The 25,073-nt window shown below is 37.4% G+C and overlaps 1 protein-coding gene across 2 annotated transcripts in view; it reads left to right on the forward strand.

The window, feature by feature from the left end:
• Positions 1-283: 283 nt before the first annotated feature.
• Positions 284-25,073, forward strand: part of PDE6C (phosphodiesterase 6C) — a 30,205-nt gene continuing 5,415 nt past the window's right edge. For both annotated transcript variants that reach the window (XM_027803741.2, XM_005432405.4), the window contains exons 1-18: positions 284-964; positions 11,646-11,798; positions 11,913-12,002; positions 12,233-12,373; positions 12,948-13,022; positions 13,111-13,175; positions 13,287-13,353; positions 14,094-14,141; positions 14,342-14,491; positions 15,172-15,315; positions 15,399-15,467; positions 18,559-18,705; positions 19,085-19,192; positions 19,288-19,397; positions 21,446-21,533; positions 23,228-23,328; positions 24,403-24,510; positions 24,776-24,839. In XM_027803741.2, coding sequence (XP_027659542.1) covers positions 485-964; positions 11,646-11,798; positions 11,913-12,002; positions 12,233-12,373; positions 12,948-13,022; positions 13,111-13,175; positions 13,287-13,353; positions 14,094-14,141; positions 14,342-14,491; positions 15,172-15,315; positions 15,399-15,467; positions 18,559-18,705; positions 19,085-19,192; positions 19,288-19,397; positions 21,446-21,533; positions 23,228-23,328; positions 24,403-24,510; positions 24,776-24,839 — 2,208 coding nt within the window. In that variant the 5' untranslated portion in view covers positions 284-484. The remainder of the gene's footprint in view (positions 965-11,645; positions 11,799-11,912; positions 12,003-12,232; positions 12,374-12,947; positions 13,023-13,110; positions 13,176-13,286; positions 13,354-14,093; positions 14,142-14,341; positions 14,492-15,171; positions 15,316-15,398; positions 15,468-18,558; positions 18,706-19,084; positions 19,193-19,287; positions 19,398-21,445; positions 21,534-23,227; positions 23,329-24,402; positions 24,511-24,775; positions 24,840-25,073) is intronic.

Here is a 25,073-nt window from a genome sequence, read left to right on the forward strand (position 1 = left end):
ACGTGTATAATGTGGGCTAAGCATCTAAGTGGAATTCGTCATACTAAGTTTCAATGGAAATTTTTGTGTGTACCAAACAATATATATACTGTGAATGAAGGGAAGAACATACAGGTATACATATCTACACATCAGACAATTTTATAAGGTCTAAGAATTAATTGATTATTTTAAAATGCTAAAATTATTCCCTTAGGATTTATGAGCTAAGAACGCTCAGGGATTTAGTGTCCTGACATCTCTTTAATTAGCAGTCACCAAGATCTCACACTAAGAAGATGCTAATCCAGTGCCTTCTGTCATATCTCAAGAGTTTCAGAAGGCTTGGAAGCCACAGGGGAAGGTGAATGTACTATGCCAGTGAGCTATACAATATGTACAAATTACCATTTTCTCACTAGTATCAGGTTAGGACTTCTTGCTACCACTCCTGCTTTGGTGGTGATGCAGTTCTAAAAGAAATCTTAAGAACAATCTAGCAGAAATGGGTGAGGTAAATAAAGATGCCGTCGAAAAATACTTGGAGAACAATCCCCAGTTTGCCAAGGAGTATTTTGACCGAAAAATGAGGGCAGAAGTTCTGGGAAGTATCTTTAAGGTGAGCCCTGGAGATGTGAAGGAAGGAGTCAGCTTCAAAGATATGTCCCGCCTGGAGGAGTGTAACATACTTTTTGAGCTCCTAACAGAAATCCAGGATGAAGAAGGCACTATGGAAAAGACAGTGCACAAGACCCTGCAGAGGCTGGCACAGCTGCTGGCAGCTGATCGGTGTAGTATGTTTGTTTATCGTTCCCGAAATGGTATTCCAGAGGTAGCCACCAGGCTTCTTGATGTCACTCCAACTTCCAGGTTTGAGGACAATTTGGTGAACCCAGACAATGAGACTGTTTTTCCTCTGGACATCGGGATAGCAGGATGGGTTGCTCACACCAAGAAGTTTTTTAATATACCTGATGTGAAAAAGGTAAGTGACTTCTCTGGGGGAATGGGTGTCTGTGCATCTGTTTACCCAGCTTCCTGCACAGGGCTTATGGTACAGAATCATTCTTCAAAAACACCCCAGAGACCAAAAGCATGAGAAAAGCAGCAGCAGAGCTTCCTTAAAATCCAGTAGAACCATATTATGTAGCCTAGTGAGATATTTCCAGTATCCTTGCACAACAGTTGTAATGTAATTTACTATAATAAGGGAGAGGAATATTAGATTAATAGAGACCAGTAAGTACTGCATTTCTGTTGAACGAGGCAGGTTCCTATTCTGTTTTCCAGTATGGGCTTGCAAGCGTTCTCCCTTATCATTCCATACTGCCAAACATGCACCTCTGAATACAACTAATTTTCAGCTTTTGTAATGAGGTTAATTTCTTATAGGTAGGTGAATGAAGCCAGATGAAGGTGATGTCAACATACACATTCAGTTTCAAGTCTGTATTTGTATTTAAAATGGCTCCAAATTCTGACTATGTCCAGGTCCAGGGCTTTTGTTCAGAACCATCTATAGAACTAGATTAGTAAGTCAGAGCTGCTCTGACATTTTCAAAGTTCCTGTTGAATTTGCACAGAATCACCTTCTTTAGTTATGGTGCTGATAAGGGTTACTAGAAATGTTAATTAAAATGATGAGGGACCTAACAGAAACCAAACATGCATGAATGAGAGCTGCTTTAGAAACTGCTCCAAAATACATGCAGAAACATAAATGTGCTTTGATTGTTGTAGATTTCTTTAAAAAAAGAGCTACCTTTACATTATCAAATGGTGACATCTTCATCTATTTTTAGTCTCATGTGGAAAAGCTAAGATAATTATACAAGATGACAGTGTGGCTTCTCAGTATTTCCTATACAGTCAATTTAAAATTCTGGGCCGTTTTAGAGATGGAAGCTACCTTAGTGTCCTGAGCTCAATTTAAATAATAAAACTCTTTATACACTGCAATTATCTAGGCTTTCCAGGAGGTAAACAAAAAGTGATGCATTTTATCATGTTAAAAGTTGGCAGACATAAAGAAATGAAGGACTACTTTTAAAGCTCTGAAACAAACGAAAATGTCTATGTGTGTGAAAAGAACATTCCAATATATAGTAAACTACCTCAGATGTAAGTAGGAATCAGGGGAGCAAACAGAATAATGACTGATTTGAGAAAACAAATCAGTTGATTTTTCACTGACCACTAAGATGCTTTTTTCAATGGCTGCTGTTCTGACAAGAAGCATCTGACTTACTGCCTCTTACCACCACATGCAGAGATTGGAGGATAATCCTTCTAAATTCATAAGGCTGATTACATGAGAAAAGATCAGGAGGATCAAGAAAGATGTGCCTTCTATCAGACACCGCACTGCTCCTTAATACCATTACACGAGAGATGCTTGGAACAGGGCTGCCCAAATGTTTCTGTGTTTGCAATAGGATTTGTTCAAAAATTTGTGACAAATGTAATTTGAATATGCTTAAATAAGAGAATGTTTCTGTCCATTTAATCCCGCTAGGTATATACTTTGCACTCATAAATTAATTAATCTCAGCTAAATATCTGTCAAGCTATCATTCAATCATTCTAAGGTAATCTTCACTTAGGCATCCATTTACTCTCTTAGGATTACTGAGGTCTATGCCATTAGGCCCATGCTTAAAAATGCAGTTAAACCATGGTGCCATTAGTCCACATTTGGTAACTACATGTCATCAAGACATTGACATTTTATAACTTAACTGCAAAATTCCCAGATACTTCTCTGGGACCAAGTTTTGTTACTTAAAAACAGCCCTGAAGGTCTCAAAATTATCACCATTTCCATTCTATTTGTACAAAAAAAATCAAGTGTCTAAATCCATACTCTTCACACAGGCAAAGCTCCCACTAATGTCACCAGAATCTTTACCTCCATAAAGAACCCAGAAATGCCAGTAACATTTAAGAAATATAAGTAGTCCATAGCAGAAGAAATAGGCATCCACTGAACCCTTCATCATGTTTTTGAAAGGATAATTATTTTTCAGATTACTTTGTATGCATTTCAGTCAAAACTAGACTGTCTGCTACCCAAATCCCAAGTGAAAAATGACAAGCAGAGTTAAGCCAGAGAGGAATTTTGCCCCTACGGTCTTGTCAGAATACAAAATGCACAATGAATAATTCTAGATGGCAATAGTACTTTAAAAATGTCATGTCTAACCACTTTCTATTGTTGACACAATCCATATCCAAACAGCATAGTGGTTTTTAAGTCTTAAGTAAATGACAACATTGACAAACCCACAGTAAGACATTTTCATGCTTCAGTCACCACCCCTTTGTAACAAAAGTGAATGTAATGAAAGACCACAACAGCAATAAATTATTGAAAAAAACTAAGACTCCACTTTTAGTGCCTGGTAGCCAGTTCTTTAGGGATGATCTCCTTCTTCAACCTGGAAAGGTACCAATAAACATGAGGAAGCTCCTCATCCTGACTAATGCTTCAGAAAAGAAAGCAGAGGAAAAGACACAGACCTTCCATAATTAACTTAGTAGCCAGAACAGTCTCCCCCCACAGGATTATGGACCTGTTGACTGTGAGAGCTAACAGTGTTTAATCCAGGATTTAATAGTAGTGAGAAACAGGAGGCCAGGCAGGACCACTACTTGAATAATTTGCCTCACATTTTTCCCAGGGTCTGGCAGAGTATGTGACTCAAATAATCCAAGGTAAAATAATAGACTGCATAAAATTTTATATGTCCATCAGTATTCTTTAAATATTAAGTGATAACATGGAAAACATGCTAAAGAGGAGTACAGTTACCTTACATCTTTTGCTAAGGCATTATTTCTAAATAAAAGTAAGAACTAAGAACTAGTTAAACAAGGAGCATGTCTTCTAGGGAATCAAAACCTTACATTCTCAGCCTGTAAGAACCAATAATAAAGACTATATATATTTGCTTTAATCTGTCATGTTTTTAGATTATTGCATTATTCCTTTTATCAGAGATATCAAAGACAAAGATTTATCTGAGGATTGGAAACTCAAGAAATATCATTCCTGGTTATAGTAGAGTATAAAATTACATAAATGGTGAAAAAAATGTTCAAAAGAAGTGAAGGCTTTTGGATTAGATCCAGAAAGGCATTGAAATGTTCTGATGCTGAAATAACAGCCCTCATTTTTAGAGGTTCTTCACTGGATTCCACAACCCTAAGCATGGAGAGATTCTGGTGCTTCCAACTCAGATTAAGCAGCCAGAGCAGTGAACATTGTGAACCCAATTTAACCACTAGAAACCTGTGATACAAAACAATTTAAATACATCTTCAAGTTGCAAGTACTTGCATCATCCCTTTGTAAACTGATCCAAGTTCAGTTTGTATGAGTCTTTTTTTTTTTTTTTTTTTTTTGGGTGCTCTACTTCTCTTGAATGCAAGGGTGGGAGAGACTTGAATTCCAGGCCTGTCTGAAGTGACAGAAGTTTCAGATTTTGAGTGAAGGTACCAGGCTCCAGGCTCCAGGCTGTCTGAGCCTGGAATGAGGAAGAAGAGACACTCCATCCCTTTTCTTGATTCTACATCAAATTGCAAAATAAAGATGATTTGAAGAGGGGAGAAAAAAAGAGTGAAGGGAAGTATGGTTTTGCAGCTCAGTGGTTCAAACTCCCACGTGGCAGTGAAAAGACCGGGACACCAAATAGTTGTCCAGCTGCTCTGTGTAAACAGTTGCTCTGGTTGCAGTCCTGGGACAAGTCTCCCTTCTAGGGCAAGAAGATATTGCTGGAATCAGGCACATGTGAAAAATATGAAGCAGTGGGAAAGTACAGGAGAGAGCAAGATGGTCAGTGACACTAGTTGCCCTAAAAATGGAAAGACTGGAGTCACTTTGTGGTGCAGATGGTAGCAGGGCAGTCACTCGCTAACAAGATGTCTCAGTTCTTAACTCATGTTCTGCTAGTCCCCTCATAATGTGATCTTGGAGAAGAAACCCAAATATCCAACATATTGACAAGGCAAAGTATGTTAAAAAAAGCTTCAAAGGCCAGAGGAAGATTGTTAAAATAATTTTAGAGGGAAGTTCTTGAGAAACAAACTCAGTGTTGTTAACATAAGAAGAAATGAGAGCAAAGATACACAACGCTACAGAAGTACTGCCCTCCTGGCTGTCTGGAAAGTAATAAGAACTGGAAGAAACAATCCCAAGATAAACTAAAAATGGGGGGAAAAACTGAGAGGTAGCCTTTTACCTGGGAAGAACTTGCACTGCAATTGTTAATGTCTACTCTTCCATTTTATCTTATCACCTTGATAATAAAAACCAGATTGTCATAAACTCACACTCAATACAGTAAACATTAACTGCAAAAATGGAAACGTGTTCCAATCTGTTACAAAGACAAAGATTTGGTCAAGTTGCAAGAAAATATTTTAACACAGGAGCAAATTTCTATGAATCATGCCTTCCAGAAGAAAACCCCTAACCTTTAATTCTTTCCTTGAATTAATTTGTGTTAAAAGAGAAAAGCTCCCAAAATTGAAGAAAATTGAAAATTAAAAGTTAAAATGAAAACCTCCCTTTTAGCCTAATTTCCTTGTTTTATGTGAAAACCATACTTAAAACAATATCATAGATTCAGTTTCTAGAAGTTGCAAAATAGACACTACATATGGCAACTAAAAAGCAGACATTTCAGTGACATGACTGAAAAGTTCAACCCCCAAATGCTGTTAAACATGTATTAATTTCTACTTGATTCAGTTTCAGAACTCTAGTGATCTTGAAGATACCAAAGTCGATTTGTTCTGCAATGCTAGTAAGTTACATGCCAAAATGCAGTTGTTTTACATCCCTGACAATACATGATTTTTTGAGTGTGGCCTAAAGAATGGCCATCTCGTTTAGCTGAATGGTTTTGAATTGGACTTACAACATTTTTGTAGCTGCTGGCATGTGCTTTTTATTTTCCATTCATACTCAACTATATAGTTATGAAACAAAAACATTTGTGAGTTGAAATTAGGATAAGCAGAAATAAGAGATGAAGCAATATAGCACACCAATACCACTTACTCAGTGGTAAAAATTTTGTTTGAGAAACCCGAGCCAATGCAAGGCTATCAGTGGGAAAACAAAATATCAGGAAGAGAAAATACTGCAGAGCTACCAGAAAGAAAAACAGAAACATGTAAAGATGATGCAAAAAATGTGTGATAATGACGAAAGTGTGACACCAGCTCCTGGTGTCAGAGGTTCCTGTGGTTCCTGTTCCAGCAGTGCTCATATTTTGAGCTCATTTATCCAACTTAGAACCTCCAGCCCAACACGAGCGAAGTAGTCATAACTGCAAGGGGTCCCAGAAGGCCATTCTTCCTCTGTGCTTTGTAAGAGGAAAGAGGTTCTTGGCACTACCACCTTAGCTGCAGGATTAAGTCCTATCAGTTCTCCTTAACTGTGATATTTGAGGCACTTTGCCAAACTCAAAATGGAGAGGCAGGCTGCACAGCAGACACTGACAGGTCACTTGGAATTGACACATGAAGGGATGAACAGGAACAGTTTTTTGAATGGGAGTAATGGTGATGGTGATATGAAAACCAAAGTGTAAATGTCATCTGTGGGACATGAACAAAACCACATCATGCTGCTTGCTAGCAAGGCCCCCAGTCAACGAAGCAAATATTTAAGGGAAAGTCTCATTCTCTAACAATTCCAACCACACGTGTAATGAAGATGATGATGATGGTGTGCCAAATTAAAAGCAACAGGGAATAAGCAGGTATACTGGTGATGTGAGAACGCTTGGTACTAACAACTTTGAGCTGCTGTTCCTATTACCTCAAACCAACAAGAGCAGGGACTCTTCACCCTGACTAGCCAAACAGGGAAGAGGGATCCTTGTTCCCTTATACTTTTGAGTTGCTTTTCACACTTCTCTGTTTCCCCTCTTTCCTGCATTTGTATAACTTACTTTTGCATGTGCAATGGAAATGAAATTAACGATTACACTATCCATTACCTACAATAGTTTTTGCATTTACTGATCAAATCTACACTCAACAAATAATTTACACTACAGACTTTGACCTGGAGTTTCCAATAGTGTCAAACTCACTTCAGGCTGCATTTTGCCATTAATCCCACCAGAAATGCTCAAGGATTAGTTTGGTGCTCTGCAGCACAGTATAGTAAATCCTAAGATAACATTATGATTTGGGAAATGTACTTCCTTTATTAAATACAGTAGGACAGTTCAATTGACATTAGAATGATGGTCTTCATTGGTTTATATGCTTAGCATAGAATAAAGCCTGTGAAAGGTTAGAGATTTTTGCAGAGCACTTTTTCAGTTTGCTTAAAGAATTGTGGGATATCTAAAACCAGTCAATGAGGAGAATTCATCATGAAAGAAATAATGTCTTTAAAAACTAGTAAAAAGAAACACAGAAGACCATATCATTCCCAAGAAAGGAACTGAGATCTGCAGGGAGAGCCATGAAATAAGAGAGATACAAGATGGTTCCTTCTGAGCAGTCCATCAATAAGAACTTTTCAGAAACAATAAAGTAACATTGATTTAAAAAAAAAAACACCAAACTACATAATCAAAAAGTATTATCTGCTCATCTAGTCTTTTAAAATTAACTTTCTTCTCAAAATGCCTGTGGCTCATAGGGGCGTGAATTTTTCTTTTGTATTTATTTTACCTTATTACAGACATAAACTTAGAATTGTGTAGCTACAATTCAGAATCGGATATGGTACAGTCTCAGTAAGCAAGTTTATTTGTAATTGCCATATGAGGAAATAAAATATTTTTGGAAGGAGTGGCCTTATTTTTCCCTTTCACAGAGATGAAATCACACTGATTTCACAACAGTGACTTCTGATTTAGTAAATTCCATTGGTAGCTAAGAGATGGAAATTATGCTTATAAAACTTAACAGGAATTGAAAAGTTGAAGGCAAATGATCTAAACATAGAAGATTATATTGATATTACATTGGTAAGAGGTTTTTATCACTGTGTAGTAGTGTTGGTAAGCTACAGTGAGATGAAACTGGTGTCATGGTTTAGAGAAGCAAGAAACACGCATTAGCTACTAGTTTCAAGTGTATAGGCTAGATCCATAGTAGCCTGGCAAACCCCTCTCCAGTTACCTTCTATCATTCATAACAGAAAGATGAACACAGAGGCATCCTGATTTTCCACTCTTACATGCTGGTGCTAGCTTACTGCAAATACAGGACATGTTGCACATCTTAGGATATATCTACAGAACTGATCATCGTCCAGTAAATGGCTAGGCTATCTTAGCTTTAAATAGAGCTAGTAGAAAATGCTTGCAAATGTGCTACACGTAGGGAGTTATCAACAGATCACCTTTCCCTCATTTTTTTAAAAAGCCTATTTTATGATTTAACTGACAGCTGAAAGTTCACAACATTGCTCTAAAAGATGGTTTGATTCGTAAGATCAGGCTTAAATAGACTAAATGTCCACATTCATATATTCATGGGAGCATCAAGGTGCTCTGGCTCTGGTACTGCAGAGCGTATTTCTGGCTTATTTGTCTATGAACATGATTTTCCAGACACCATGAAAAGTGATTTTCTTTGAGAACAGAAGGAGCTTATATTCTCAAGAGAAAATATTTTAAAACCTTGATTGGAAATAAAGGCTTCAAAATGCCTAGCAATTATGTGCAAAATATTCAATAATGAAAAGCCTAAAACTAAGCACAGATTTTTGCTTTTATATGCAAATTATGTGTGATAGAGTCTTTGTATATGCTGTGGGAATACTGCCAATGTGTTACGAGGTATTTATATCTTTCTGCATTGCACTATCTAGGCACAACTCAGGATGGCTTGTGGTTACTGAACTTTTTGTTTATTAACACAGACTTGCATTAAAATTTTCCTATCCTCTGCAAAAATTGTATGACCAAAGTACTTCTTTTTAACACTTCTCAACACCACTGCTTGTACCGTCAGTCTGGAGTTAGAAAACAAATTAAGACTCAGCAACTATGTCCTGCTGATTCAGCTCATTTGGTGTATATAGGTCCCTTTTAAGTATTCAGAAACCCAGAAGTGTCTGAAATTTTTATTTATGCCTCATAGCAGCATACAGTGCTCTAAAACCAAGAACCTGGGCCTCACCATTATGCTAGATGCTCTTGGTGAGGTGGAGAGAGTACAAAACAGGGTCATATTATTTATCTGATTTACTTTATTTTGAATGTCTGAAACAGTCAGAGAATCAGAAATTATTACTGAAGCCCAAAACCATGCACAAAACCAGAATGGTCATGTCAGTAGGTTATACATCTCATAAAAAATCAAGTATTTCCATGTAATAACATATTTGGTTAGCAGACTGAAGGACAGTATTTAATTCTCACATAGAAGAGACAGACGGACTGGCATTTTCCCTGGATATCTGTTAAGTGAGATACCCCTATACCTCTCTCAGAAAAACAGAAAAAACAGGGAAAGTTTGACAGAAATAGAGAAAATATCCCCTCTTCACCTGGATAATATATTTGAAACTGGCTACACTTTCCAGGTACCCGAATACAGCTTGACAATTGAACTACACAGAAAATATATTGGTTACTTTTATTCTTCTCAATTTCTCTATGTAGATGATACAAGCTTTCCTTAAGAGAATCAATTCTCTGCAAGAGTGCCAGTCAGTAAATACAGAAAAGACATTTCCACATATTTAATTCCTTTCATAGAAATGCAGCCCTAGAAGGAAATCTAAAATGCAAATGTAAAAGATGGGCTGTCTGAAGACTGTGAGGAATGGAAGGAAAAAAACTCTTTTATTTTGAACACATAATAAAATCCAGCCTGCTTTCTCAGGGTTGTATATGCTATAAATTCAAAATATACCAGAAACAATTGCTAGAAGGAAGAGGGAAAAAAAGAAGTTAAGAGGAAAGATTCAAATACTAGACAAACAATTTTAGTTCTGGCATTTCCTAGCCTTTTAATGCTTGCTTTTACAACATAGAAAATGTTTGTTTGTTTAAGTAATTTTGTGAATTTATGAAAGTAGAGATTCCATTATGTGGTATCCTGCAACATTCTCCAGCTCATCAGCAAGGAAGACACCTTGAGATGCACCATACAGATCTTGGCTGCCTAAGCTAATGTAGTAATTAATAGCAGTAATATGTACCAGCTTTGTGGGTAGACATGCGGTAGCAAGTCAGTCACTTTGTAAGTGGGTTCACTAATACTGGCTAACAGCAGGGGATTGGTAAGGTTTGGGAATCTTGGTTCTGAGTGGATGTCCTTAAAAGTGGACTCCACTGGCCTCCCCCTGGCTGGCTGCCATTCCTATCCACAGTGTTATAATGTAGTCTGTCTTTCCCTGGTTACCAGCCTGCTCACCAGCTCTTGATATTCTCATTTAGCACCAACCACTCACCACCTCGAGAAATTAGAAGACCTGTTAAAGGAAATTCAGGCAGAATCTGCCATTGACTGTAGACCAGGACTCGAGCAGTCATCTCTCTGAAGAAGCACTGACTTGTTAGCAGTGGCAGATGTGCAGGGACGGAAAAAACTCAGTGAAGACAGAGTTTGGCTGTTCTAGCTGCCTAGTAGAACCATATCACTTCTCAGCATGCACATTATCGACAGATTTCAATCCTCCAACTCTTAACTCAGCTTATTTAGATGTATTGTTGTAAGAACACCACAAAACACATCAATCCTTGACAGATTTCCCTAATAAATTTCAAATCCCTTTTTTACATTAAAGAGAAGACTAAAGCATTTCAAAGAAAACACAAAGAATTTCTTTGATACAAGGAAATAAAAGTTTTCCACGAAACATTAACTAGCTTCCCAGTATTTTTGATATAAAAGAATAAAAAGAATAGCTTTTACTAAACCCTCCTCAGCATTCAGTTTCAAGGATGAAATCGGTGGGGTGGGTAGTTGTGGCTCATTCATTAGTCACGTGGTCTAAATCTTACAGGATCACACCCCCAACAAAAGCAGCTCTGTGTGCTGATCCCCCTTGGTCCTACACCCTCCCATTCACCAGAGGAGCACGTTGTGCCAGGAGCAGCAGAAATGGGAATCCCTCAGACATCAAGGAGTAAGAAATGGTTCAGCCAGATGCATACCTGCTGGGGATGCCTCTCTGCCAGAAGTATTTTTATCCATATACATTCAGGACAGATGGTAGTTTAAACATTGTGTGATGGGACATTATAATGAATTTTATCTACAGAAATAATTAAATAATAATAAAAATTAACATAGCTATGAAGTAATTCTCTTACCTGCAAGGCATATGTATTAGACCCTCAGGCAGCCATAAAGTCATATTACTCTTTCCTTTATTCTAGATTTTCCCATACTTTTAATTCCTCAAATTTCTCATCATTCTAATGAAAAACCACACAGAAATTGATTTCAGAAGCTACATTCATAACCAATGCCCAAGTACAGCCTGTATGTATAACTCTGCAAGACTGAGTTGAATAATGACAATGGTTTTTTGTGAGTATAAACCTACTGCACTGTGAAACTGTGCTCATACCACTGCAAACATAAATTATCAAATGAAATGATCATTTTCTCTTGGTGTGGCAACGAATTGTGTGTTTTATTTTGGTTTGGGGTTTTTTTTTTTCCTTCTCTTTCAGAACAACCATTTTTCTGACTTTCTGGACAAAAAAACTGGTTTTACAACAATCAGTATGCTGGCAGTCCCAATTTTGCAGGGTAAAGAGGTGCTTGCTGTTGTGATGGCACTCAACAAATTAAATGCCCCTGAGTTCTCAAAAGAGGATGAAGAGGTAATAACCTCAAATGTCATAAAACAGTATAGTTGTTAGTTTAACAAGTAGTTTCAGTGAATCTACCTCTTGATTCGATACTTTTGCCTTATTTTTGCTCTTTGTCATTTTTAGGTCTTTAAAAAATACTTAAATTTTATATCTTTGGTCCTACGAAACCATCATACAACATATCTCTACAATATTGAATCCAGAAGAAGTCAGGTATAGAATAATTTGTTAATGATAATACTTTGCTTTTGTGTGAAAACATTATTATTCCCACTATTCTATATTCTTGCAAGCTTTTTGAAGTAAGGATATCATCTCTTTAATTTTGTTATTTGGTAACAGTAATGCACTTTATAATTTTATTCTGGAATGCCTAGGATTCATATGTTCATGTTTTCTTACTGTTATGAACATTTACCTTCTTTCTCTTTTCTTGTAAATAGATGCTTTTGTGGTCTGCCAACAAAGTATTTGAAGAGCTAACAGATATAGAACGGCAGTTTCACAAAGCACTGTACACTATTCGCATGTGTTTGAATTGTGAAAGATACTCTGTTGGTCTGCTGGACATGACAAAAGAGAAGGTAACAATCATTTTGCCTACTTGCTAGAAACGTGCTACTCCTAACATTAAGTTATAAAACCCATCCTTCTAATTTATTTGTTCTGTGTATTTCTAGTGCATGTCTCTCCAAGACGCAAAGTCACTACCCTGGCTAACCCTTTGGGATAATTTATCTAAAATCTAACCATGATGTAAAAATTACATGTGAAATACAAGCATGGCAAAGAATACAACAATAAACATAAATACAAAAATAAACATAAAATTTTCATATTAATAATTCCATGTCAGAAAGGGTACAGGAGAAAAGTGAAGGTCTAATTATTGCTTTATAAATACCTGCCTTCAAAAAGAACAATTAAGCTGTACAACCACCCAAGATAATCTTCAGATTAGCCTGCAATTTATTGGCAAATGTTCCTTGCCTGGAATGTATTTAACAGTATTTTCTTAATATTGTCTGAAATGTGATCATAGTATAGCTATGGAGAAGGAAAAATAAAATTGCTATCCACAGATGTCATGTTATCTATGAACGCAGAAATGTCTTTTTTTTTTTTCCTTTTGCTAAACCCTGCATATCATCTTCTCAGGAATTCTATGATGAGTGGCCAATCCGGCTGGGGGAGGCAGAGCCTTACAAAGGCCCCAAGACACCAGATGGACGAGTGAGGACATTAATTTTTCTTTTTATTTATTTTAATTTTGACACTGAGGTTGTACCAGTCACCTACATGTTTTTCTCTTTTTATTTAGGAAGTCAACTTTTATAAGATTATTGACTATATTTTACATGGAAAAGAAGAAATCAAAGTCATTCCGTGAGTATTCACTGGCAGCCTGCAAATGTGTGGTAATTAGATATATTGCTGGGATAGAACAGTAACATGTCTGTATCGCAGAAATAATTTAATTTTCTTCTGTCTCTAAAGGTCTCCTCCAGCAGATCACTGGTGTCTTATCAGTGGATTGCCAACATATGTAGCTGAAAATGGCTTTGTAAGTTCATAGCAGAAGCAAAAACTAAGTTTTACTTCATGCAGTTCATACATGCATTCTTCTGACTTAACAAAAAAAACCCCCAGACCTCCCCATGGCCAAAAACCTATACAAAAATGCCATGCTCTTCCAGTGTCATTGGTTCCCAGTGAAATTATGTGCATCAGTAGTATGTATGGAGACAAGCTCTCAGCACAAATGGCCAAAATAGGAAAATTTTCATGATTGTGGTGACATCGGAGGAATAATGTCTGCATCTGATGTCACTTTTCCAGGTGTGCCAAGTCTCACACCAAAATGTCAAAGTAAGAAAATAATCATAAACAGAGTTTCAAAATTTTCTTTTTCCTATCTCTTCTTGTGTAGACAATACACGTAATTCAAAATTGTGACATATGACAGTTATGTGGCACTTTCAAAAGTAGTAAGGATAGAGCCATTTGTACTCAGTTATTTTTCTACAAACACCCATGCCGTTTTGAACTGGAAGTGATTTGCTTAACCATTATGCCTATGCACTGTGAGACATCATGCATGAGGGACTTTGCTACAAGCATTAAAAAATTGTCTGTTAGAATAATTAGAATAACATCTAATTTAATAGGAACAGGTTTAATTTCTGTAACTAGCTAGGGTGCTCACTGTCATTAGCTTAGAAAATAAACATGCCTTTTTAAAATATCAGGCCATCTTGGTGTGCATTATGATCCATTTGAACCATCTCTCCTTTTGTGTTGCAGATTTGTAACATGATGAATGCACGAGCAGATGAATATTTCTCATTTCAGGTAATTCCAGTAATGTTAATAATTATAGACATTGCAGAAAATATGCTAATGCTTTCCACCGATTAGTTATACAGTTGATTACATAAATAATTTCCCCTTTTGCTGTGATGCACAGGTCTTAGTGTAACATTGCCTATAACAACTGCTGTATTACTACTTTCAAAGAAATATACATTTCCTGTTCTTTGCCTTCCCTACAGAAAGGACCAGTGGATGAGACTGGATGGGTTATCAAAAATGTCCTGTCATTGCCTATTGTCAACAAAAAAGAAGAAATTGTGGGAGTTGCAACATTTTACAATAGGAAAGATGGAAAACCTTTTGACGAGTATGATGAACAGATTATTGAAGTAAGCTTAATACAATTAGAGGCTTGAAGGAGCCATACGGTCTTAATAAAAATATTATTGTAAAAATTAATTTTAAAATGTCTAAAAATTTCCAAATAGGCTATATTAACATCTAAACAAATTTCCATTTTCACTATAAAGTTAAGAATCAGAAATTTTATTTCCCTTTAAAATCTGAAAATTTATGAGCGATCATTTACATTCTAATAATGAACAAAAGTCAGATATCATTTTAGTTTTAATCATTTGACTTTCTAGTGCTGGTCACCATCTCCTAATTAGCAGTGGGTAAGCAGGTATGGTGTGCTGCTTGCCAATGGTTATTGTGCCTGTGATCATGGGAGTTCCCAGAGTGTTCTTGATCACAGGCACTTGGGCAAGACAAGACACTACACAGTGTATCCAAATCCACCCAGCTAACTTAAGCTTTATAAGCCTCAAGGTCCTGTATACAAAATGGGAATATGGCCCCTGAATTACTAAATTGAGAAAACATCATTAAAAGCTGTGACGTGCTAAGAGAATCTGTTGATGGAAAGTAAAGGCCTCTAGCAAGTACAGTTACACTTTGCTTTTCAAAGGGCACTACCAGAAACTGGAGTTTAAGAAAAGTAAGTTCAAATTGTCAGTGTAATTTTTTTGTGATGGTGTCATCTCTGCTTTGCTTGGCTTTGTTCCAGACTCTCACACAGTTCCTGGGGTGGTCTGTTTTAAATACTGACACTTATGACAAAATGAATAAGCTTGAAAACAGGAAAGACATTGCTCAGGAAATGCTTATGTACCAGACAAAGGCCACCCCTTCTGAAGTTGAATCTATACTGGTAAGTTTCTGTTCACAGTTACAACATTAAAGTAGGAAATTAGCTACACAAAAACTGAATTTCTTACTCATTTTCATTTCTAGAAATACAAGGAGAAATTAAATGTAAATAGTATAGAAGAATGTGATCAAAAGGATCTTATCAGGATTTTGGTAAGTTGTTAAACTGAAAATTCTGGTGGCATGTTTGTATCAGTTAGTAATGTGTCCTCATTACAGAAGAAGTACTGTATAGCCAAATCCTGATTTATACGAGTGATTTTAGCTATCAGTTCCACAAGCTAGATGGAGTTCATCTAACCGTCTTTAACCTCTTTGGTTCTTCTATGTGCAGACCACACTGTTACCGACAGGGAAACATTCTGTTCAAAATTTGTGTCAACAGACTTGGATAGTCAGAGTTATACAGAAAAGTTTATATGAATTAACATTTGAAGTGTTTAACTTGTTTAAATATCCATGGGCACTGTGCTATACCTATATCTGAGTTTATTTAATTTTGAAAATAAAAGAAGGGACATAGATGTAAGGTCACTTTCATTCTGAGTAAGAGAACACATGTAGGAGTGTCCAGTGGGACTAAGCGACTTTCAGACTGACTTTCCTGCATTTCCTTAGGCAAAGAAATTCAAAGACAGCGATCAGTGACTTCACAGTGACAAACCTGCATGTGACCTAATTGGTTAAAACTCTGCTCTTATTAAAACAAAAGAGTCATTTCTTTTCCAGACTGTGCAGTCCTCTGGCTGCCTTGGTATTTCAATCTAGAAAGGGAATGCCTTTATGGAGGAAAACTCCTGCTTCTGCCTGCTAAGTGCACTTCATTTTTTCTTGTGGAGCAGTTCTGGAGCACATGCACTGGCTTACTTTATCTGAAACAAAACTCAAAGATGTGCTCCAGGAAAACACTGAATGAACTCTCACTGTCAATGGATCAAAACGGAGCTAGGCTGAAGAAAAAAGGTCAAATACAAACAAATCTATTGACCTCCAGCACCAACCACTTCACATACTTCCTCCTATTACACCACATTTGCTAATGTAGACATAGCCACAGAGAAAAGATTTCATTCAGCTATTTTTAGTTACATACATGTGCATGCTGGAATGCAATGGTGTTAAGGTTTTACTGGCTCCCACAAAACAGGTGCTCACACAGCTTACAAGTGGTGAAACAAAATAAAACAAAAAAATCAACAGACTGTGTGCAGCTTCACATACCTTTCAAAGTAAATTTAATTTACCTGCATAAAGAATTGCAAAAATTAGTAGATAAATATTACAAAATCTCTCTGCTGGTAGAGCAATAAGTTATTATTATTATGGTACAGGCTCCAAATGTAAAAATATAATACTGGTATGAATTTTTAAATCTCCAAAAAGCAATTAAAATTATTTCTATCAACATTGTGGAGTCAGAAATTCAAAGGTCTCATATCTTCTGCACTGCCAAGGCTACATGCAAATGCTTTATCCTATTATAAGACCTGGAATCCCAGATAGCTAATGGGATAAAGCAGGTGTTTCTACATCTGATGACTCACAAAGTAACGGGTTTTAAAACACCACTGCTCCAAGTTTCCTTGTCCTTGACCTCAGATTAGAGTAGATATAAAGGAAAATCCCAGGGATAAAGAAATACCTTTGCATGGATATTCAACCTTATTTGTTGAAAAACATGCATACATTTAGCCATTCCTTTTCCTTATCTGTAAAATGGAGAAAAATTTATAGGCTAGTATGGAGGATGGGAATCATTGTGCTCATATAATCTATTTTTTGTGTGGTATCAGACTTCCCTGAATTAATTCTTGTTTGGATTGGGGTGCATTCTTTAAAATATAATACTGCTGTCCCTAGACTTTGGGATACACAGATGAATAGTGTTACACAACAGTTCACTAGTACTGCTAGTGAATTCCAACTGCTATTACCAGTTAGGCTATTCAATGTAAATCTATATAATGTACACAAACTAGGCAATTTAAATGTAATACAAAGCTTCTTAACTTTTGTATCCCCTGTATTTTAGAATTTAGTACATGTTTTATGGAGGTTCTTCAGTAGAAGGAAGAGCTGGCCTAAGCTCTGTATCTGCCTGTTAGAGAGAGGAAAATTCCTGAATGGTCTTCTAATGAAATTTAGTACATGGGGAAAAGACTATGCACTTACACAGTCCACTACTTCTGGAACGATCCCTCATCTTCATCAGGACTGTTCAGAATAGACTGTTGTAAACTACAGAAAGACAATTACTAGGACAGAATCACCACCAACTACAGCCCTAGAAAGTAAATGACTCTAAGGAATTTAAAGCAAGCCATATTAACCATGAACACATGCTCTGCACATGTAACTATTGTCACAATTTTTACTCTATGGATATACTGAGATCATTCAAGAGCCAAGCAGTTGGGAATCTACAGCAGACAAATAAGAACACAAATAAGATTTGTGAATTTTTACATCTGATCTTGTAGGATTATCCAGTCCACTTTCCATGTGCCAAATCATCCTTATATTAAGTGTATATAGGCTATCACAGACAAAGACAGATTGTCACAGGACACAAGGTAAGACAGACTAATTTTGAGAGTTGGCTGTGGAGCAGAAATAAACCACCAACACTCCAAAGGGGAAAAATGTACAGGAATCTTTACTTGCCTAGTTTCTCCAGGACAAGACAAGGCTCTGGGTAGGTAGGCATGCAAGCAAGCCTTCTGTTATTGACTGTTGTCATACTTTATTCTACCATAAAAGGAAAAAAATGTTTTGTTCTAGACAGGTTGGTTTTGGTCACTATATTAATCGCTATTCATAAGATCCAAAAGAGAGGAACACTTAACAAGACTAATTTTGGTTGTGAAAAAGATGAACTCAGTCTTGGGACCAGGCTAAAAGGAGAATCAGAGGATTTTATACCAGGAAGGAGAAATTCCAAGGTCTGAGATTTCTGAACTAAGAAAATGTTGAGATGGTCACAATAGACTGTATTCAGAATAGGAAGAAACACTGTCTGGCCAAGACTTTACTTATCCTCTTTGAGAAGAACACCAGCAGTATCATGACTGTGTTTCATAACTTAATACTCATTAGTTTGTACTGAAACCTGAGGCCTTTGAAGATATAGTAGGCATACTGTCCTTTGGCAATGTTTCTACTGAAGTCAGAGAATAAAATAAGGAAGTTTTCCCAACTTTGCTCTTGCTAGAAAACCCCTTATTTTTTTGACTTTTCCTAACAGAAAGAAGAATTACCTGATCCAAAAGATTTAGAACTGTATGAATTCCGCTTCAGTGACTTTCCCGTTACAGAGCATGGCCTAATAACTTGTGGAATACGACTGTTCTTCGAGATAAATGTTGTTGAAAAGTTCAAAGTCCCAGCTGAGGTCTGATTTATTTTGTTTTGTTTATATTTGTTTTAAGCTAGAAGAAAAATAGCTGACTATAGGCACTTTAATACAGAAGTAGGCAGTACCATTAGTGGTACGGATAACGATCTTCCATTCTTAATTAAAAATTTGCATATTTGTCATAAAGACTTAAAAATAATCCTGCAATTGTATGAACTATGAAAGGAATTAAATCAACATGCATTTACATAAGAAAAATTTGCTGTTTCCATATTTAATTCAATGAAAAGCAATTATTTTCATAGGACTTGCACATTAGTACAGTAATTTCATAGTATATTCCAGTAATTTCATAGGAATTCCATCATCTTGTTTCAATTAACAGCACAATCTTAATCACTTTTGTTCATAATAGGTCCTTACAAGATGGATGTACACAGTCAGGAAGGGTTATCGAGATATCACTTACCATAACTGGCGACACGGATTCAATGTGGGACAAACAATGTTTACTCTGCTGATGGTAAGGTTGCTAGTATTAACCTTACATTCATTATTTAGTTTTCCTTTCAATTCCAACTGGAAGGTACACACTCAGAACTGTGTTTTCTTTTACAGACAGGCAAAATAAAGAAATACTATACTGATCTAGAAGCCTTCGCTATGGTTGCTGCTGCTTTCTGCCATGACATTGATCACAGAGGGACCAACAACTTGTATCAAATGAAGTAAGTATAAATGCTCAAATATATGGAAATGTAGTATTTTTAGTGGCAAAAGAAAAAAAAATGTCAAAACTTGCAAAAACATAAAGTAGGTATTCCATATTCACCTGACATGAATAAACATTTATGCTACAGAAGATTTCTGCCTCAGAGCATTTGTCATGGCAGCTGAAACACAAAGGCAAAATGCAAAAGCAGAACCTTACAAGGATCTCCTGGAGCTGCAGTTCATTTTTAAGACAGATTAAGCTCTAGCAACAGAGCCTCATGCACATGAGGCCACAAAGAAATGAGGAAAAGTAAATTAAAATCCCTGACTGGATTACTTTTTTTCAAGACAGGGCATAAGCACTTTTCTGGAGAGGGATTCAGGATGTGGCACAGGCAAGGGCTAGTTTAGAGGGACACAGGATTTAAAATGCATCCTTTTTCTGTTTTCTGCCATCTGATCTGAGTAGCTCAGTTGTGTCCCCTCCCCGACTCAGTTTACTGAGTGACGTAGGTCCTTTCCTGAGGTGTAATCTCATGTTATACAGGATTCTGAGCTAAAGTGCTTGAGTTCTGCCACTGGCTCCACATGCCAGTAAGTTACACATCATGAGGCTAAGCCTTGCAATTCATATTCCTTTTTGTTCTGAGAAAACATTATAAAGGATTTGTGTTTTTCGCTTGTTATGAAAACATATTAATTAGTAGATGCTTGTTATAAAACAATTTTGATTTTTTTAAAATACCTTTTTATTACAACATTACATACCATGTTGAGATCCACTCTTCTCCTGAAGAGTGAAATATCTAACATTTAGTCTTTTAAAGTGAACTGTTAGGGCTTGTTTCTATGTGCTAGCAGGAGAACACGGGTTTCTCAGAATGTCACATGTACCAGAAGATTATAACCATAATTTTCTGAGTACAGTTTCCCACCAACTGTATCTCCAGTATGATTCATCCTCCTCCTCTGACCCTGGATACACTCATCCTGGGAGAGGTGTTTGAGTCTGCATGCTAGAGCAGTGATGCGAGGGGATTTTCTGATTATTCTCAGGGATTCTCCACATGACGTAGGAGAGCATGAGAGATGCTGATTCTTATTCAGTGGACTGCCTCTCATCCAAATAAGTTTAAGGGGGGGGTTAAATCCTCCTACTGTGGTCTTCCCTAGCTGAAAGCCCTCTATGTGAGGTCATATGCAGTAAAGCTATTTATAAAGGTTATCAGGCTTTACCACGACAGTCCTAATCACAAGTCAGAAAATACAAGTAGCATGTGGCAATCTGCCTTGGGTTATCTAAGGAACGGAGTTATTAGCCAAGGGAAGAAAGGAGGAAAATACACTTCCAAACATGCAGAACCACCTGGAGCCTAGGTAGACAGGACACTTGTCCACTTGTTCCACTACCAAAGTCTGACACAGAATTTCCTCTGGTTGATGCTTAGCGCAGTGTCAGAGGGATGCTTTATGCTCTGTGATAAGCCTGAACACACCTGAGCTGTCAGGACTTGCACAGTCCAAAAAACAATGATTTTGAGGGAAGGAAGGAGCCCAAGGGCATTAGAGGAATTAAACTCTAATATCCTGCTACTTTAGACTTAACTTACTTATAGTAAGTTAGAATCACAAGGGACATGGCCCACAGGCATTACAGACAGTCAAGTTCAAAAGCCATGCCACGGAATAAATACTAAAAGATGGATAAAAGCTACTTTTAAGGTACACTGAAAGTGGGTAGATTAAATCACCAGCAAAACTGAACATGCAAGAGAAAACGGAGGCCTATTTTAAAAAACAGTTTTTTAGTTTTGAGGGATCTAACCATACCATTGACTTTAGTGGGCACTGAACACCCAGTGCTCTCCAATTTCCATCATTACTCAGTCACAAGAGTGAAGGCAAGCAAGTATTTTCATTTGCTCTGCATCATACCAAGTTAAGACATATAGATTAAACTAGTGAACATGCAGATCTGAAGCATTTTATTCCTAAAAATCTGAATCCTGAATCAAAAATATTGCCTCCAAAATACTATAAATAATTTCTTCTTTTTCAACAGGTCAGCTGCTCCGCTGGCAAAACTTCATGGCTCTTCCATTTTAGAAAGGCATCATCTAGAGTACAGCAAAACCCTACTGCAAGATGAGGTACGTCTGCCTGAACCTTCTGCTCACATTACTCAACAGTTAAGATCCAATTAAGCTATGATGTTCCAAATTGCACTGTCTCATTCATTCCTCTAGGTCCAGATTCAGAAATTATGCAAAAATTAGGAAGTCTTAAGCTAAATTCTTATGCATTGCCCTCTTTTAGAGAAATATCGGGAATTATGCCAGAAATAGACTCAAGATAAAAAAGCTTTTCCTCTAGGCCTCACTCACATTCCTTAGGTTTTTCTTTAAATTGCATGAAACAGATGATGCTGAAACCAAAGCAGCAAATACAATACATACATAGAAAATATTGTGATTAAACTGCTGCCCTGGTTCACGAGGCCCGAGTTCAGCTGCTGGCGCTGGCAGCTAAGGAACAAAGGGATGGAGCTGCTTATGGAGGGCCCGCTCACCCCCAGGCCGGATCCCATACGCACACCTTACCTTGCTAAGGCAGAGAAGTCAGTATCAAGAGGCTCTGCTGCAGCTCCCATTACTGATTTTCCCTGAATTAGGCAGCTGCCCTTTCCCAGCAGCCATAGAGGTGAGGCTCCCCACCACTATCCCCTCAGGCTACACCAGACGGCAGCAACGCAGCCCGCCCGGGCCATCTGCCCCACAGAGCCCTGCTCCTCCGGTGGGGATCGGCTGCCCTTCCCTCTGTGGCGCCTGGCTCTGTCCTGGCTACGAGGGAAGAGACTATTTACAGCTCTTTACTACGTATTTTCCAGGGAAATATGGAGATTTACCAGGCAAGGCTTGAAGACATGCCCCCACCATCCCACCTGTTCACAGCAGCGTGGCAGGCCCCCACTTCCACCCTAATTTTTCCATTTTTGATCCCTATGGTGGTGCTATTTCCTGACCCCGTGAGGCCACAGAATAAATCTTTACACTAACCAGTAGCACAATGATCACAAAAAAACCCCAGAAGATTTATGACTGAAAATCCCCCCCCCCCCCAACAAAACCCCCTTTCCCTTACTGATGGCAATGTACTTTTTCAGCTGTTCAATGCTGGGCACTAAGTGCTGCCCCTGGCTAGAGCAGCGGCCAGGCCCTCCGTGGGCTCTCAGCAGCAGCATGGCTGTGCCCCGCGCTCCCACAGGTATTGGGAAGGAAGGTAGGAAAACCAGAAAACTTAGGAAAATGCTGCCTGTGACACTCTCATTCCCTTTGTCTGAGGAAAAGGACATTACACTCACTGTAGCCTCCCAATAGCACTGCAGGCAATCTTACTGACTGGGGTTAACAGGAAGAAAAGGTCTCTACTGCGAAGCTTTAAAAAGTGGAGGAAAACTAGGTTTATGGAATGTGAACTGCAACGGAATTATGAAGAACTGCCATTTCTTTGCTATTTACGTGGAATACAGGTGGTTTTCTTTGGTTTTAATTTAGATATGGCAATAGCAGGGCTCGCAGCTGCGTGAGTGGCTGTGGGTGTCGTTATTTGTGCGGTCCCCGGGCAGCACCCGAGACCCGCCGCCCGTTCACAGTTACTGAGCCGTCCATTAGGCGTGAGTAAGGGCCGTCTTTACCAACTGAGTAATTTTCTGTTTGCACTGTATTTTAATTTAGGGACTTTAGTCAGCCAATTTCGTTACACTGTTCTATAAGACAACCTGTATAGAACAAACCAAAGACAGCGTTAGAAAAGCAACTGAATCTGCAAACTTTCCATCTTGCAGAGTTTAAACATCTTCCAGAACCTAAACAAGCGCCAGTTTGAAACTGTTCTACACTTATTCGAAGTTGCAATAATAGCAACTGACCTGGCTTTGTATTTCAAGTAAGTATTACATTCTGTATAACTTCCTACTGAAAAAAATGTCTACATGCTATAGAATTTTAACTGTAGTTTGTAGCTGTTTATATGCAGAGCACAAAGCTGTATTTAAAATTGTTATTAAATCTAATTCATGTAAAAACCCAAGACATTCTTAGATTCATTATAAGCTTTCAAATTAGAGAACAAATAAATCTATGAGCAAACACTACATTTCAGAAGTGTGGATTCTCTAGCCTAATTGTAAGGTTGTGTGCATGTGTGATTTAGCATACCATACTACAATTACTCACACTCAGCAAGAGTATGCTTATGACATGGAAATTAAAATCCTGGTTTAAAAACAAAACTGCAGACATCAACTGACCCCAGGGCTAAATATGCCAAAGACTCCAAATATCAAATCATCCATCCTGTTCTTAAGTTACTGATTTAATGTGCTTTTATAATGGTTTTTTTCCTTAAAGATATATGGAGCCTTTGTTTCAGTCCGGATGTCTTATGGCTGAGACAATTTAAAGTGAGAAGATAGGACACAATTCAGTAAATTGTTCAACAGCAGTTATTAAATTTTAGTAAACAGTAATTCCATTATTTCATTCATCCTAAATGCAAATCAGAAGATTTATTAAGCAATTGCAAATTGCAAGATACATTTATATTTTTGAAATTTCTCCTCAGTTAGGTCTTAGTGCTTTTTTGGATTTTTGAGGGGAGGGATTGGAAGAACATTTATTAGTATTTGCTTTGCTTTTGTCGGTTTCTTATGTTACACGAAGTAACAAACATGTAATATTAAAGAAATAAGAATGACACCTCAGACAGTTTAACACAAATTGTTAGGAAACAGGTTATTTGTTTCTTTGTCAGGAATTCTGGCATAACACTTTACATGTCAGTGGTATTTAGCAAAATCTAAACATGCTAGGGTACCTGAAAAGTTTGAGTTCAACAGGAAGGTGTCACTTTGATACTACCATGTCTAGGATGCTACTTTGGAAAAGCATAAATACCAGAAATAAAGTTTTCTATCTCACTTTGTTCACTAATACACGGTTTATTGGTATGCTTCAACAGGAAAAGAACTATGTTTCAAAAGATTGTGGATGCAATTGAAAAAATGGAAACAGAAGAGGAGGCAATTAAATATATATCTATTGACCCAACCAAAAAAGAAGTCATCATGTAAGTGGTTAATATTTTACTCTTTATTCAGTAAACCAGATTTTGAAAGAATTTGGGCACCTAAATGAGTAAATTAAGACTTGGTGTTATTATCCAATTATGAGCATAACCATGATTTTAAATTAGAAATAGGTGTCTACAATCTTCTCAAAATGTGCAAAATCTACATCTGTCTGTATCTTAGGTATCTAAACTACTTAAAAAAATTAGATATTTTTTTTCTCTATCATCATCCTAACTATACTCCTGTTCTGTGTTTTCAAAGGGCTATGATGATGACTGGATGTGACCTGTCTGCAATAACCAAGCCTTGGGAAGTGCAAAGTAAGGTAGGTACTTTTTGCATAGATAATATTACTGTCTGTTTTACTGCCTATTTGGTGCATGATCATTTAAAAAAAAATACTTAGTTATCAGTTGATAGATATTTAAGTATCTGCACCTGTGTTTCTAGAAAACCACCTCTGTTTTTCTGTCACTGTAAGGGTTCCATGATGCCTCTCCCCAACCACTCTACAGCTGTTCCACACTTCTCTACTTGTCCTTCAGCTAAAACTGGCATT

The sequence above is a fragment of the Falco cherrug genome, chromosome 9 (genome assembly GCF_023634085.1).
Source record: "Falco cherrug isolate bFalChe1 chromosome 9, bFalChe1.pri, whole genome shotgun sequence".
In the NCBI taxonomy this organism is placed as follows: domain Eukaryota; kingdom Metazoa; phylum Chordata; class Aves; order Falconiformes; family Falconidae; genus Falco; species Falco cherrug.